The sequence below is a fragment of the Musa acuminata genome, chromosome BXJ2-7 (assembly GCF_036884655.1).
Source record: "Musa acuminata AAA Group cultivar baxijiao chromosome BXJ2-7, Cavendish_Baxijiao_AAA, whole genome shotgun sequence".
Taxonomy (NCBI): domain Eukaryota; kingdom Viridiplantae; phylum Streptophyta; class Magnoliopsida; order Zingiberales; family Musaceae; genus Musa; species Musa acuminata.
This window is the reverse complement of record NC_088344.1, coordinates 34,184,531-34,200,112: the sequence shown is the minus strand read 5'-3', so window position 1 is coordinate 34,200,112 and position 15,582 is coordinate 34,184,531. Positions and strand designations below refer to the sequence as shown.

The 15,582-nt window shown below is 35.4% G+C and overlaps 2 protein-coding genes across 2 annotated transcripts; both read right to left on the bottom strand.

Moving 5' to 3' along the window:
• Positions 1–219: 219 nt before the first annotated feature.
• Positions 220–6,921, bottom strand: LOC103992518 (uncharacterized). The gene is made up of 9 exons (XM_009412242.3): positions 6,404–6,921; positions 5,457–5,642; positions 4,740–4,832; positions 4,406–4,588; positions 4,175–4,277; positions 3,907–4,092; positions 2,633–3,801; positions 1,871–2,295; positions 220–552 (listed from the first exon to the last, which is right to left on the bottom strand). The coding sequence occupies exons 1-9, from the start codon at positions 6,650–6,652 to the stop codon at positions 495–497; spliced, it is 2,652 nt and encodes an 883-aa protein (XP_009410517.2). The 5' UTR covers positions 6,653–6,921; the 3' UTR covers positions 220–494.
• A 1,575-nt stretch (positions 6,922–8,496) lies between these two features.
• On the bottom strand, positions 8,497–9,816 carry LOC135617739 (expansin-A4-like). Its single transcript, XM_065118283.1, has 3 exons — positions 9,642–9,816; positions 9,234–9,546; positions 8,497–9,149 (listed from the first exon to the last, which is right to left on the bottom strand). Exons 1-3 carry the CDS (start codon positions 9,784–9,786, stop codon positions 8,846–8,848), a joined length of 762 nt encoding a protein of 253 aa, XP_064974355.1. The 5' UTR covers positions 9,787–9,816; the 3' UTR covers positions 8,497–8,845.
• Between the last annotated feature and the right edge of the window lie 5,766 nt (positions 9,817–15,582).

The following is a 15,582-nucleotide window of genomic DNA, read 5'->3' as shown; positions in this document are numbered from 1 at the left end:
TTTGGAGATTCTAAAGGCAACTATACAGCATCCAACATGTCTTATGTGCAACTGAGATGAAATCAGAAATTAGGAAAAGTTATGCTGAAGAACATGATGAACAAATTAAAAACAAAAAGCACCTGGAACAGTTTCATTGCTATAATAAAATAACAGCTACGCATCGCATCGATTCCCCAATTGTCGCATCGCTTTCTAACAAACCAATGACCGTATCACTTTAAAGCATTGCAAAGGCACAAACTATATAGATTGAAAGAGGGGAATAAATCACGACCTGATCAAGATCCACCATAATGTGGTGTGAGATACCGATTTTAAAAAGACAATTAGGATGTACAGTATGCTAATTCACCACCCTAACACAAAAAACACATTACTATTTACACCTTAGAACTGCTGCTCAAGCAACTGCTCCACATAGTTAGCATTTGATGTTCAAGTCTTCCCATATCTGCTTTCTACTTGATGTAGGAGAATGTAGTCCATGGCCTTCATCCGGCTAGTGGAGGGAAATCACCTTCATCTTTGAGCTGATATGGTTGGCTTAGCCTGCACATTTCATTCATTGTGCATTCTTAAGGTTATCAAATGGGTATGTAACTTGTCAGGGATCTTTTCCCCAATCAAGTAAGTGAAGAAGTTTGTACTGCCGAATGTGATCTTAAACCCTATACTCAGCAATCTACGCGCTATAACTGACTTACTTACAAGTGCAGATTCAATACATTTGCAGCATAAACTGAGATTATCAATAATATTGAAGTTCATTAATGTCCTCTTATGCTACTTCCTCTGCGATCAGCCAAATCTACCTTCTACAGATAATAGTTAAATTTATATCTAATAGATTTTCTGCCAAGTTTGCTCTCTTGAATAATGCATAGATTCAATAATACAATTCCTGGACGATGACAGCTTTTAAGGTTCACCGTTTTCTAAATTTTCTAGATTCAATATTACATTTTCAAGGTTGCTCCCTCAAGGACTGTCAAACAACCCTAATGAAAACTATTCAAGTGTATTTTCATTAATGGCTTAGGAAAAAGGAAGACAAATATATTAAGCTAAGGTTTGGTTGAGATAAGCAAGCTGAATCTTGGTTCTCTTATTTGTTTCCTTATCAGCATTATTTTCTCCTCTATTTTTCCATCTTTTCTGAACCTAAATGAATTTGGATAGCTCCTACTCCTTCAAAAATAAGAGTTAAGGCAGACGCTTAATCCTGTGCCTTTTATGCTATGTCAGAGCTCTTCAAATTAAAGCTTATTCCCTCGTGTTTTACAACTATCTCCTACTGGTAGCCCAGCATCCCGAATAAGACAGCACAAAAAAGACCTCAAATTCAATAAAACCTGAAAAACAACCAATCCTCAGTAATACAGATCTTCTACAAGTCACCATGACCCCAGAAATATAAACACTAACACAAATCTAAATCCTGACAATTAAAAGATCGATAAAGTAAGACTCAATCTGGTCCCAATTAAATACTAATTTCATCAGGAAACCAATATAAAATATGGTTACTCGAACACGGATTATATATTTTTATAGTACCATAAGTGCTGAAAATAACAGCAACAAAACTTTAGCTAGAAGCTTAAGACAAAAAATGTTGTAATTATCCAAAAAAAAGTTGGAATATTCCTGACATAATAAATACTAGTTTGCTTCAGCTGAAATTATTTATTTATGCAAACAAAAAGGCTGGATCTAGCATCCGTTAGTCAACATACAGCATACTCTTTCATGATAGTCAGTTCTGATAGGCATATGTTGAATTCACGTCTAAGAAAAAACTATGCAAAACTATGGATACCAAACTCTGCTGCATTTAATAATAGAAATTCCAGGAAATGTTTATTACCTTGCATGGTTCAAGCTCTTATAGGGTCTTTCAACCGTTGATTCAGGAATCACTGACCCTAAGCCCCGACCGACAAGATTGACTGACTCAAAATTGCTACCTTGTCCTGGAGAGGGAACTCCCACAGTAACAGGACCAAGAGACCCAAATTCGAGTTTTCCCTCTGGTGGATTGCCACGGGGAACCACCACAAAAGCAGGGCGTGTGGACTGAGGAACATCCGATGGAATTGGCTTTTCATGACCATTTACCACAAAAGCTGGAGCTTGTGAACGTGGAGATGACCACTGATTCCTTTCCTCTGATGAACCCCCATAATCTGGTGTGTCCATGGGACCATGTCTGTGGTATCTTGGAGAGTGATCTGTAAGCATTTGATTCTTGCCCCTTCCTGATGGTTGTCTATCTCTGTATGAACGAGAATTCTGCATGTCAAATAAATTTTTAAGTAGTGAGCGCCTCCACAGATATAGATTATGCCAGCCGTAATTCCATAAAAGTTTGTTCCCTTAAAATGATCCATATCTTGTGGCTGAGGATGATAAAAAACCTAACTATACCACAAGTGAACAATTTTTAAGTATAATCCCAACTTTAAGAAATATTTAATAATAGATCTGGATTGGATTACAATAAAACATAACAAAGCAACATTGAAAAAGAAAATCTGAACAAAAGAAGATTTTGTCCAAATTGACTAATTTTTAATCATATCAAAAATATACAGAATCACGCCAAAGTAGTAGCATAAATGTAATATACCGTGATGGGAAGGTACGTGCCAGTTCCCCTTGTTTTTGTGATATCTTTGGTACCATAATCATTAGAAATCACAGGTGGGATTAAATAATAACTTGGAGAAAATGGTGGTGCAGGACCAAGTCCATTTGCACCTAGATGCGAGTACATGTTTCGCATGTTCCAGGTGTGTTTGCTCTGAAACTGGGAAGGAGATGTTCGGTAGACTGGGACTAGATATGAGCTCACTATGCATTCCTGGAACTCCTGAGCATGTTGAAGATTGCTAAAGTACAGACGATAATCACCAATGAGATCTGACAATTTACTAGATTTGGGACTTGCATGACTTAAATTTCCATTAGTTGAGCAATCCCCAAGGCTTGAATCTTCTGACAGATAGGAATTCCAACTTGATGATGATGATTCATGGATGGATCCAGCAGCCACAGAAAAAGTGGGTTTTCTAAAACAGGATGCACTACTTGATGTCTTAATTTCATGTTTCATTTCCTCATTAGGGGCTGAAGATCTGCCTGAAGACACTCTTTCTGTTCCATTATCCCCTGAATTCAAATTATCGATCGTCCCATCCTCAGATATGTTCTCTACATGAAAGAACAAGTGGGGTGCATGATGAACTTTTCCAGAAGTTGAAGCCTTGAGACTTTCATCTGATGACCTTGAATCATATGATCTAGCAGAAACAAGATCTCTAGCATTATCAACCAAATGTTTACCTGAAACATCTTCCACAGGAACAACAGAACCAATTTTAAAACAGTTATGCAGCCAGTTTGAGTTATAATTCTGACTAGAGGAATGCCTGTCAGATTGCTTTTTGGATGTGTTCTCCTGCTCCGAGTCTAAAATCTTGATGTTATTTATCTTCTCACTTAATGTGCCGTTAGACATACTGGCCATTGAACATAGAACATGTGACTCCTTGTTGTTGTCTTCAATATTCAAGTTTGATAATATAGATTCAACCCTATTATCATTAATAGTTCCACTGTCTGGACAACTAGAAGCTGCATCTTGCACATCGGGCCTTTCCCCAGTTCCATGTCTATCCAAAGTACTTTTGAAGAACAAATTAACTTCATTTCCAATACTTTCAGAAGGCAATAGAAGTATCTGACCAAGTTTTCGAGCACCATAAGTAAATGCACTGCGAATACGGTAGAAGTTACCTGTAATAAAAAAAGAATATAAGGAACAACTTAATAAAAGGTCTTCAAATTCTTTTGCAATACTGCAATCCACTAGAACTAAGCAGAAGGAAAAAATTCACGTACCTTTGCTAACACTTCGTCCAAGATTATTGTTTCGTTTCAAAGGATCAACTATGTTTAGATGCTTCTGAGTGAATACCTGGTAATTATTTCCATATGTTCTAGATGGAACTGAAAACATTTCTGTGCATTCTTTAATAAATTCCTCATTAAGTAGTAAACAGCTCCCATTAGATTCTGGTGGTTCCACTGTGAAAGAATAATCGAACTGGTCACCAAGCAGTTACAGTCTTATACAATTGCCATGACTAGTAACACTTAGTCTGCTTACCGACTAGCTCTGGTAGCGAAGAAACAGAAACAGGACCATCTAAACTGACACAGTATTTCTCCCAATTAAATTTGCTATAGTAGTCCAAAAACATGTATAGAACCTGGAAAATGACAGCCCCTCATAAGAAATACAAGATGTTTATTGCCCAAAAACCCATTGCAAAAAAATATAAGTAAAAAAGAAAACTGAAATTTTAGGTATGAGGTGTTTATTTCTTGGAACACTCACCGCCAAAGGGCCATCTAAATAATTATGGAATAGATGGAAGACATACAATACTAAAATCTCCAATGCATATGTCGAAATCAGACCATGATGAGCTCCAAGAATGCGACTTTCATAATAACACCAAGCTTTGATCAATATTATACTGCGTTTGAAAAGATGATTTTTCCCAATTTTTCGGTCAACCTACAAGACAGCACTGGATATAAAATTTTCTGCCAAGAATGAAAATTCATATGAGCAATAACATCTGATGTCATCTTCAAGAGTTCTTGTGTCTTGGAAGGAAATAAAAGGTCAGATTTCTGAAGTTGCACCAGCAAACTTTTGACACTACCTTCTCAAGAAAGCAAAGTGTACAAAGCCCACCAATCTGATTGAATGAGATATCCACCACAATATTCTGCACGATGCATTTGACAAGTTTAACCTGCCCACAGAAATTCACATCATAAGACTCAAAAACATGATTATTGCAGACCTCCTATCAACATAGCTGTAAGGGTCTGTTATCACTGTCTGCCCTGATGCACAATGTGGAGGCATGATTTGACAAAATCACAGCCTTATAAAACTATGGATCATAAACAAGACAATATGCACCTTGTGATGGAAAACATATCATGTGGTGATTTTTCTTTTTGTATAATATCCAACCATATGCCTGAGGCTCAAATTTGATTGGGAGAGGAAAAGAAAAGACAATAAAGACATCTCCCTACTTTTTAAAAATATAGAAGATAAGAAAAATGGAGCACTAAAAGATTTTCTTTATCCCATTTCTCTCACTTCTTTTCAAAGAGAATTAAAAAATGGGGTCAAAATAAAAATCACCATATTTATTTCCTCTTCCCTTTGTCTTCTCCAATTCTCTTCTCTCAACCTAGAGAGTGTATAAGTTATTCAAATCCACCTCCATTTCTTTTTTGGTTAAATTCTGAAAAGAAGATACAGATCCAAGCTAAACATACAGCACTAATAATAGTTCATGATCCATTATAAATGAAACGTCACATGAATAGGACATTAAACTGAAATCAGCAGGCTGAAGAACCTCAGCACGAATGAGTTGTACATCCTTCACTTCAAACTCGGCATCCTTATTCCGTTCTTCTTCTCCAAGAACAGAACACACTTCATTTGCCAAAGCATCTTCAGTGTTTGGAAAACCAAGAGCAGTAAGGTCAATATCTCCATCAGGAAGATATGTCTTCAGGGGAACTGATCCAAATGGGAACACCTGATAGAATTTGCATTAGCAATAAAGACTGTTAAAACAAAATTGAGTACAATTTTAAACACTAATACATTTAGCAGAACCACATAAACAACAATGCGGTCACGAAAACAACATTTAGAATCGTCTATTCCTGTCATCAAACCTACATTTTCAAATGGTCAAGATCATAAGAAGTGCAGAAGAGGAGTTAATGCTAAGAAGGTGCAGGAATATATGTTTCTTTTAAAAGATAATAACAACAAATAGGCAAAATTTGTACCGAGGAAGCTGTGGCAGATCATGGCGTATCATGAATATTCTACAATATAAATAAGTTACAAAAAACATCTAACTTTGCAAAGGATAATCCACAAAGGCGCAATCAGGGTAAGAACTGCGATGTTCCATGTAGAACAGCATGCGACCTGATTTATAGAAGTAAAAGTTAAAGTAATAACTCAATTATCACTTAAGGAAGTGCGAAAAAGAAATCACCACACTCAATGAACACCTAACAAATACACAATTCAAAAAACAACGCGAAGACACAGTGAGGGAGACGTGAACCACAACCGTCATGCATACTGCAAAAACATTTACGAACTACAATTGAAAAAGGGCCGCCCAGATCAAGTATCCCCCACTGTAAAGAACCAAAAATGCACAAGAAAAATACCAAATTTAACCAAAAAAAAGAAAAAATAACAAAGTCAGCAGATAGAAGGCATTTAGACATCGCCATAAAAGATCGGACAGAAAAAAACCAAGTACAAAAGACTCACATCACTCGGGATGCGCGTCCTGAGCAGCTGCTGTACGTAATCCACGACGGCCTTCCGCCTCTGTTCGGAGACCACCGTCGGCCGGATACACCGCAGGACCTCTCGAGTGGCCTCCTCGGCCCGTCGCCAGTTCTCGGCCCTGATCATCGAGGGGTGGGGATTAGGCTCCTGCAATTGCGCCCGCGGCGAGTGGTGCCCCCCAGCCGCGTCGCCGTTGTCCAGCGGCGGCCACGACTGCAGATCTCCCATTCCAAGACGAATTCAATCCGGAACACCCACGCGGTCCCAAGCCTTCTAACCGACGGCGACTCGAAACGGCGGAAGGGTCAGGGCGACAGACCGACAGATGGACGGAATTAAGAGGAGATACTCCCCTAGCAAGATCGGGAGTCGATCGGAATTGGAGGCGGGATTTCGGCGACGGAATTGGGGGAAGGGGGCGGAATCGGGGCGGGTTTAGGGATTGGGAGGCTATTCGAGGTTTCGTATGGGATCGGTTCCCTGTGCTCGGACGAAAACCCCTTGGCTGCGTGTGATTAAAAAAGGCCAAAAATATATATATATATATATATAATATAATTATAAATTGTAAATTATAAAGGGGAACGCTTCCCAAACGTCTCTTTTTCCGACTTATTTTTCCTGCTCTCTTTTTCCTATTTTTGGGTCGAAATATGCAGAAAATATTAATTATGGTCTTTTTTTTAAGGTAAAATGAAGTAGATAGCGTTTTAAATTGACTCTTTTTTGTTGTTGTTGTTATTTTCAATTTTATATTTGTTTTACCTCCACGTCACGTGGGACCCACCTCGGACTCCTTGACAACGGTTCATGTGGTGGTGGTGTTGTCGCTAAGCTTGGAATTTTCGTTGCAACTTTGTAAGCAATAAAAAAAAGAGACAAATACTATTAATATGAGAAATATTATTATTATTATTATTATATATATATATTTATATTTATATTTATATATATGTGGTGCTTTTGGTTTTAATTGATTTGGCCTATAGACTTGGTTCATTGGGGTTGGTTCAGCAAATTTCAAACCGGTCCAAATTTATTTGAATCGACTCCAATTATTAATTAGATAATTTAGAAAAAAAATTATCAAAAAAATATTTTATAAAAATAAATCTATAATATTATATCAACACTAATTTCAGATACTTGCATACAAGTGGGTTTTTTCCTGGAATTCATCTATTTATTTTTTTCTTTGAAAACAAGATAAATTTAGATGATTACCCTTTTTATTTTTATTTTGGTTTCATGTGAAAATATGATTTATTTTTTCCACATTTAAAGTGTATTTGACATCTTTTGGCTCATAAATTGTATCATATATTTAACATTTTTCTCCTTAAGAAAAAAAAAAAGGAACAGCTATTTTAGAAATCATTTCCATCCAATACCAAACAACAAAGCATCATAATCATATTTATTCATGGAGTTGCTAATTTTATTCTCACAAGAATTATATTCATGACAAAACAAAATATGTATTCACTAAAACACAAACGATAAAGAATTATTGCTCAGATTTAGTGCTATCAAAGAAAATAAAAATATAGACTTCGTTGTAAGATGGATGTTATGATTGGCAATTATCTTTTGGATTCCTAATATAATCCAAATTACTTGAATAGACAAGTAATTCAAGAATGGGAAGAAACTTTCTGAATTAGGATTTAGTTATTATATAAAATTTTGATGAGAGATGCATCTGAAGTAGTTCCAGAAAGGAGAGAAGAGAGATTTAGTATTTGCATTTAGCTATTATTATATGGTATCCTTCCTTAGTCTTTCATTTCTTTCTTCTTTCTTCATCGGTTAAGACTTGGATATCAAGGCAACAATGAAGTGTTTCTTTGACTTTGGTATCCTTCTTTTGATCCAGTCAAAGTAGACCTGTTAAGATGACAGAAGCATGCATTCATGATTTGTCAACCTGGTGCAATGTAATGAGGTCTAAATATATACTTGGGAGTTTGAAGCGTAAGAATATGATGTCAATGGTGGAAACTAATAGCCCTGTGAAGAAGATGACAATTCCTTCTTGGTCACATGTTGGAAGAGATCAAGAAAGGAGAGAGTGAGGTGCCAAACGACAAGCAATGCATGTTTCATATATTTCATGAGTGTCTTGCCACAACACACGAGTACAGTTGCCTCTCCCCACAGCCATCTCTCATCCATTTGATGAGGAATAATAGAGTAGTACTATTGCCTGCAATCCTTATAAGCTAATTAAGACCAGCATCATATGATACGTCTCTACTTGTAAGAGAAGGCATTGGCGGGTGCTCATCAAGCAACCTCGGCCTTGGCATCATCTCTCTCTCACACACCCATAATATGTATGTATATATAGTGTTTGAAGAGGTTTCTTCTCTCTCTTCCTGCTGCGATGGTTGGTGGGTGGAAGAATGGGAGTGATGGAGGTCAGAACTGGCCGCCCTCGAAGGTCTGGCCGAACTGCCAGCCGGCGGGGGCGACGTTGAAGCTGGTGATGGTGCGGCCGTCGCTGGCGGTGATGCGGAAGGAGAGGCTCTGGCCGTCGAGGTAGGAGTTGCTCTGCCAGTTCTGGCCCCAGTTGCGGGACATCACCTGCCACCCGGTCTTGGAGCCCTTGATGGACACGGAGTGCACGTCGCCGGCGCCCGCGACATTGGTGATCAGCACCAGGTTGAAGTAGGAGTGGCCGTTGATGGTGAACCTGACCCCGCCCTTCTTCACGCACGGCACCCTGCAGCGGCATCGCAGGCACATCAGTGAGAGATGTCGCGGACGTGGTGGCGCCGCGTGGGTCTCGGGGGGGAAAGGAGCTCACCTTCTGAAGGCCACCGGCACGATCCCGGCGCGGTACTGCGCGATCTGGAGGAAGGCCGGCTGGGCCATGTCGAAGTGGGGGCGAGGCGGGTTGCACCACCCGCCATTGTCGCTCGGAAGCGCGTTGTTGGGCGGGCAGAAGTTGGTGGCGGTGACCACGATCGACCCCGGGAGGCACCACCGCGGGTCGTCGTCGCACTTCAGCTCGTAGCAGGATCCGCAGCTGAGCCCGTCGTTGAACAGCGCCGTGCTCAGCGCCGCCGTGTTCGTGCCATAGCCTTGGCTATAAAGGTTGCCATACCCACACGCTCCACCTGCCATTCACACAAAGGCAGCAGCAATATAACCGCAGCACTCGCCATACGTACTGACGGAGAGAGAGAGAGAGACATAAAGGGCAGCTAGTTACCCATGGTGCCGGAAGCGTCGCCCCCGCCGTAGAACGTGGCGTGGGCGCTCTCCCACCCGGAGTACCCGGAGGCCCCGGCGACGAGAAAGCCGAGGGAAGAGAAGAGGAAGACGGCATTGGAGAGGGAGGAGTTTGGTGATGCCATCGGAGAACGTGCGCCGCAGGTGTTTGATGAAATGGGAAGGAGGGGGGAGGGAGCGCATTTATAGGAGGAGAAGTGGGGCACGCAGAGACAAGTTGGGCGTTCGTATGTCCAAGCCGGCCACAGTCTCGAGACGGATTGCGCTGCGCATGCATATCCAACGCACATGCAAATGTTGCGGTGCGAGTACCAACTCCCGATGCCGTGGGGCCCGCCTCCTCCTGTGTCGTGGTTTGGACCATCTCACCCATCACGTTATGCTGAAGGCGTAGAGCTTTAACTACGAACCAAACTCAAACCCAAACCCAAAGTATACCCCCGTAATTGTTTGTGATAGACAACCAAGTCAGGGAAGCATAGCCACATCTTTAATTAACTGTGAATTATTAGAGATTAGGTGATGATTTGGGAGGAGGACCCCACCATGTTAGGAGCACATGGGGTAGCGGGGATTGCGGCCAATCCCATGACATGGACGGGTGCCATGTCGATTCCAACACGGTGAGCATATCTTGGAGCTCGGCATTGTTCTTGAGACGTGACATTGACCGAGGAATGAGACAAGGGCGGATGCCATGTCTAAATCTTGCAAGTATAGCACAAATCTTCAATTGATGCAACATGCTTCCTACTCTTACGTTAATTATATATATACACGTATATATATATAAATTGACGTGGGTTTTCTCAGTGAATGGCAAGGATAAAGACAGATGAAGAAACTTAATTTTTGGAAGGTGACATAAGCTATAGTCAAACTATATAAGTATATGTGTGAATGTAACTGTGTGTGCAATCCTCTGAAATAAAATAGGGTCAAAATAGGACCCACCTCCTCAGCATGCACCCAAACACCCATGTGGGTGGGGGTCCACCCATACACACCGGGCTTGGACGCATGCATCCTCCCAATCCACAACTGTTTCTTGTGACATGACCCATCAACTGTTCCACACCCCCTTTGTCCACCCACCACACACTCTCTCTCTCTCTCTCTCTCTCTCTCTCCTCTTCTTCTTCTATGACATCAAAGTACGAACATTAAACGTTCATCTATCGTCAAAATAATCGCCCAAGATGTTCTGTTTGCTTAAATATAAATGAATTTGTTGGGCTTCATTAATGATTGATCAATCATAAATACGAATCATAATGCTGATCTGGTCGATTCTTTCCACGTATATTCGAGGTTTATTTGATGATGTGTCCATGTCCATAATATAATTAAAGACCAAGTAATTATACTTATCATCAATTTTTATGTGCGTGATTAATGTGCCAAGCACACATAACTCATTTCTTAATATTACTATATGTTGAGACCTAATATTCTCACAAATATTAGTCTTAAAAGATGAACAAAACATGAAATTCTTGGACTGCTAAAAACGTGAAGTGTATGTCTTTTTTCTCATCATGATAATATATAATTTTTAGTCGACGATAGATTATTATATTATTAATCAATTCAAGATAATTATGTCTTAAAAAAATACATATGTGATGTTAATAAATTATGATTTGACATATAAAACTCAATCAGTGTAGCTCTCGACATTGACATGAGCTATATGGAGAATATTAAAATTGTAGAGATTCTTGTGAGCCTAAAAATCATTCTAATGTTACTATTATGTAAAAAAATCTTAATATTAAAATCTGAAATCAAATGTGTATCTTTTGATATCATTCAGAAAGTTTTTATCTAATCTACAAATACATCATCGTTGAATCCAAAAACTATAGTAAAGTCTAAGAAGAACAATACTCACTTTCTCCTTTTTTTTCTTATTCTTTATAGGATCATTATAAATGATGAACGAGGGATAAAAGAGAATAATAATTTATGTGATTAAGGATAGATGAAAATAAAGAATCTAGGATAATTAATTAGGATAGTCCATCTCATCAAGAAATTCATCTCTCAAGAAATTCTACCATAATTATATTGATAATCATAATTAGAATCTAATTATATTCATAATATATCTTATACATGATCATATAATCTAATAATTCTAACTTAAAATTTTAATTATTAATATATAGTAATCTTTATCAAATCGACTCGTCCATCACAATTATTGGAGGACGGTTTGAATACGTCAAATCTAAGAAACCATTGTGACTTTATCTATTATTATTATTATTATTATTCATACCCTATCTTTGGAGTGAGATTGAAACCATTATTTGAAAGACATGGCACGTTTAGTGTCTGCAGTTGAAGAGCACTTGAATTGAAAACGTGGCAGCTATTCAATCACTGACCTCTGCCGCTTCGACTTGAAATCACAATCGTTAGATTTATTCGTGTGACTTTGCATCCGTGATGTCTGCCGATGAGAGGATGAATCAAATCCACATAGGATTTGTTCATTTATTAATTATTTTTATATATTTATTATGGCAGAGATGGCGTTCATGCACTTTGAATTGATCGTTCGATTAAGGCTCTTATTGGGCTTGGGCTTTTAGATTGGGCCCAAATCAATTGACCACGACACTCGAGGGACCGATGGGCTAGTCAAGATAAGTGACGAAGGTATGATTCGAGATCAATATATTGTTGTGATATTCTGAAAGTCTTTATTAGTTAAGTTGGCTAATATATTTAATAAAAATATATTAGATGAGATCTTTGAGCACTCGACCTTTAATAAGTGGGTATGATATATTATTATTAAATCAGTATTTTAATTATAGAATATATCGAATGAAGTTTTGAATCTTCAACCTTTAATATGAGTCTGATATTGTCTAATATATAATTCTTCATTTTCTTATGAGTACATATATGAAAAATTAATTTATACATTTTTAAGGATAAATGGTGAAGACAAAATATGAATTGAGATCCTTGGGATCAAGGATAAAAAAATAAATATAAATATTTTTTTAAGGGTAAGCCATGAAGACTCTATGCGTATTGATATCTTTAGGGCAAAGATAACAAAATTCATCGGCTAAAAAAATAGCACTATGGACAAAGATGAATTTCTTGTTTTGGGTGAGCCTTGTATAATTTTTAATTTAGGATAGACTCTAGTAAATGCTTATAAATGTGTAGTTTAATTTTCCTCTCGATGAACTAAATATGTTTATCAAATAGTATGAGAATATTATTGATGTAAAATATAAAAATAATCAATAAATTTAATATTTATTTATAAAAATAATAAATAAATTTAATATTTATTTATAAAATTTTAAAAAAAAATATGTTAGTAATTTTATGAATAGGAAGATTACACTTTCATAAATTAATCCTAATAAAGAGTGATAGCCCTTATGATCCCAAATATATATATATTAGTTATGGAAGTCATATTTTTAAATTCACAAATGAATATTTGTTGAGAATTAATTTACCCCATGATCAATGAAGTTATTATCATGAAGATAATTTATATACCTAATTTAATCATAGGTGACATGAGATACTGAGGTAGTTATCATTATATTCTATCATTATATTCTATAAATAGGGCATAATTGATGAAACATACAGCATTTTGCTTTTGTCATTTTCTTACTTCATATATGTGATATTAGAGCCAAGTTAGAAATGAACAGACAATTGTGACTTCGGTAATTTTATATCTTAATTTTTTAATCTTATCTTTTTGGATAAATGTTATAAATTTTAAAGTATTAAGATAAAAACTCTATTTATGTTTCAAGATTTTTGAGACTTAATAAAAAATAGATATGCTAATGATTCAAATAAAGAAATTAGACTATGGAAAATAAAAAGAGCTTAAAAACATTATTCTTTATTCAACAAGCTAAAATATAATCTTCTAAAAATTACAGTAGCTATAACCTCAAAATAAGCTTGATTAATACTTTAAAACGAATTTCAAAACTCATTGAAGGTAGTTATGGTAAGACTTCAAACTCTTCCTCGTGAATTTGAAATTTTATTCATGAAAAACAATGAATCAACAAGATTTTCTTTCTAGAATAAATAAAATTATTAGTAAAATAAAATCTTACTATAAATATCTTTATGATCATATTGTTGTTGTAAAAAATTTGAGGATTATAATTCTAAAATTTGATCATGTTGTTGTTATAATTGATGAGTCAAAATATTTGTCTACCTTTTTTTTAATAAACTAATGAGTTCTTTGCAAGCATATGAAGTAAGATTTAACAAATCACTTTGAAAAAATGAAGAAAAAATATTTTAAGTCGCAAGAGAGTCTTCCACTTCAAAAGTAAAAGCCATTTAAAATTTTTGGTTATATTATTTATATTTTTATAAATTCATAAAATCATCATAAGCTTAATAAAAAATTAAAAAAATATATCTTAATTGATTATTTTTGACAATCCAAAACATATTGATTGTATAATTTTGCTAGTGACAAAGTCATTATTAATAAAAATATTATATTTAAAGAAATGACAAGTCGAAATTAGGATAATAGTAAAAAATAAATTTATATTTTAATATAATTAAATAGTTTGCACAATCAAGTAGTTAATACAACTCTAACAAGTTCATCATTAGCCTCAATAAATAGCAATTTAGATTTATCAAATAATTTCTTAGATGAAACCTCTTCAGAAAAATTTAAATCACTAACAAAAATTTATGATTTAATATTTATTTTGTTTAATTCAAATCTTCTACTAACTTTGAGAAAGCAGTTAAAGAAAAAGAATGATAAAAAATAATAAAGAAGAAAATCAAATCAATTGAGAAGAATGAAACGTAAGAGCTAATAAATCTACTAAAAGAAAAAAAACTATTAAATTGAAATAGGTATTCAAAATAAAATATAATACAGAGAGATGTATCCAAAAACACACTTATATAAAAAGAATATTCATAATAATAATACATTAATTTTAATGATATATTTTCTCCGATTGCTAGATTTAAAACCGTGAGAATTTTTTTTTGACTTTAACTACTCACTTGTATTAGTTTATTTGTTAATTTGATGTAAAATATATGTTTTTAAGTGAAAACTTAGAAAAAAAAAATTATTACTTAACTCTTAGGTTTTTTTTGGTTAAAGGACATAAAGAAAAAAAAATATAAAAACTATTTATATGCTTAAACAAGCTCTAATTGTATGATGCAGCAAAATTGACTTTGAGGAGTAATAATGAACCTATTTTTTATATAAAAAAGGAAGACAAACATAATCTTGGGTTATCTTTATATCAATAATATTATATATATGAGTTCATCTAATTCTAAAGAAATATATAATGAATAAGTTTGAAATATCATATTTAGGTCTATTGTACTATTTTCTTATATTGAAGATAAAATAAGGATTAGATAAAGCTTTTATTTCATAAAAAAAAAGATATGCAATACATCTACTTAAAAAGTCTTACATCATTTAATTATAAATCTATTATAACACCTAAGAATATAAATAAGAAATTAAAATTTAAAGATGATATTTACTTAACAAATGTAAGATACAACATAAGTTTAATTAGAGATGTGATCTAACTCATACTCAATAAGATATTATTTTCTATGATTAGTGTAATATCCAGGTTTATATATAATTAAAGTAAACATCATTTGGGAGATGTTAAGAGAATTATACGTTATGTTATTGGAATTGATATTTAGTATTCTTATAATCTTAAATATAAATTATTTGGTTGATTGTGATCAGGTAAAAGATTTGGATAATAGAAAAAAAAAAAACTTCAACCAACATTTTACCCCAACCATATCTTAAAACTTAAAGAAGCAAACAATAAATATATTGTCAACATCGAAAGTAGAATATGTAGTTAGAACATCATCAGTTTGTCAAA

Coding starts and splice junctions, on each gene's coding strand:
- LOC103992518 (XM_009412242.3), bottom strand. CDS start 6,652: ATGGGAGATCTGCAGTCGTGGCCGCCGCTGGACAACGGCGACGCGGCT. Junction 4,589..4,739: donor CACTTTGCTTTCTTGAGAAG/GTAGTGTCAAAA, acceptor GCTGTCTTGTAG/GTTGACCGAAAAATTGGGAA. Junction 4,278..4,405: donor ATTTAGATGGCCCTTTGGCG/GTGAGTGTTCCA, acceptor GTCATTTTCCAG/GTTCTATACATGTTTTTGGA.
- LOC135617739 (XM_065118283.1), bottom strand. CDS start 9,786: ATGGCATCACCAAACTCCTCCCTCTCCAATGCCGTCTTCCTCTTCTCT. Junction 9,547..9,641: donor CGACGCTTCCGGCACCATGG/GTAACTAGCTGC, acceptor TGTGAATGGCAG/GTGGAGCGTGTGGGTATGGC. Junction 9,150..9,233: donor GTGCCGGTGGCCTTCAGAAG/GTGAGCTCCTTT, acceptor ATGCCGCTGCAG/GGTGCCGTGCGTGAAGAAGG.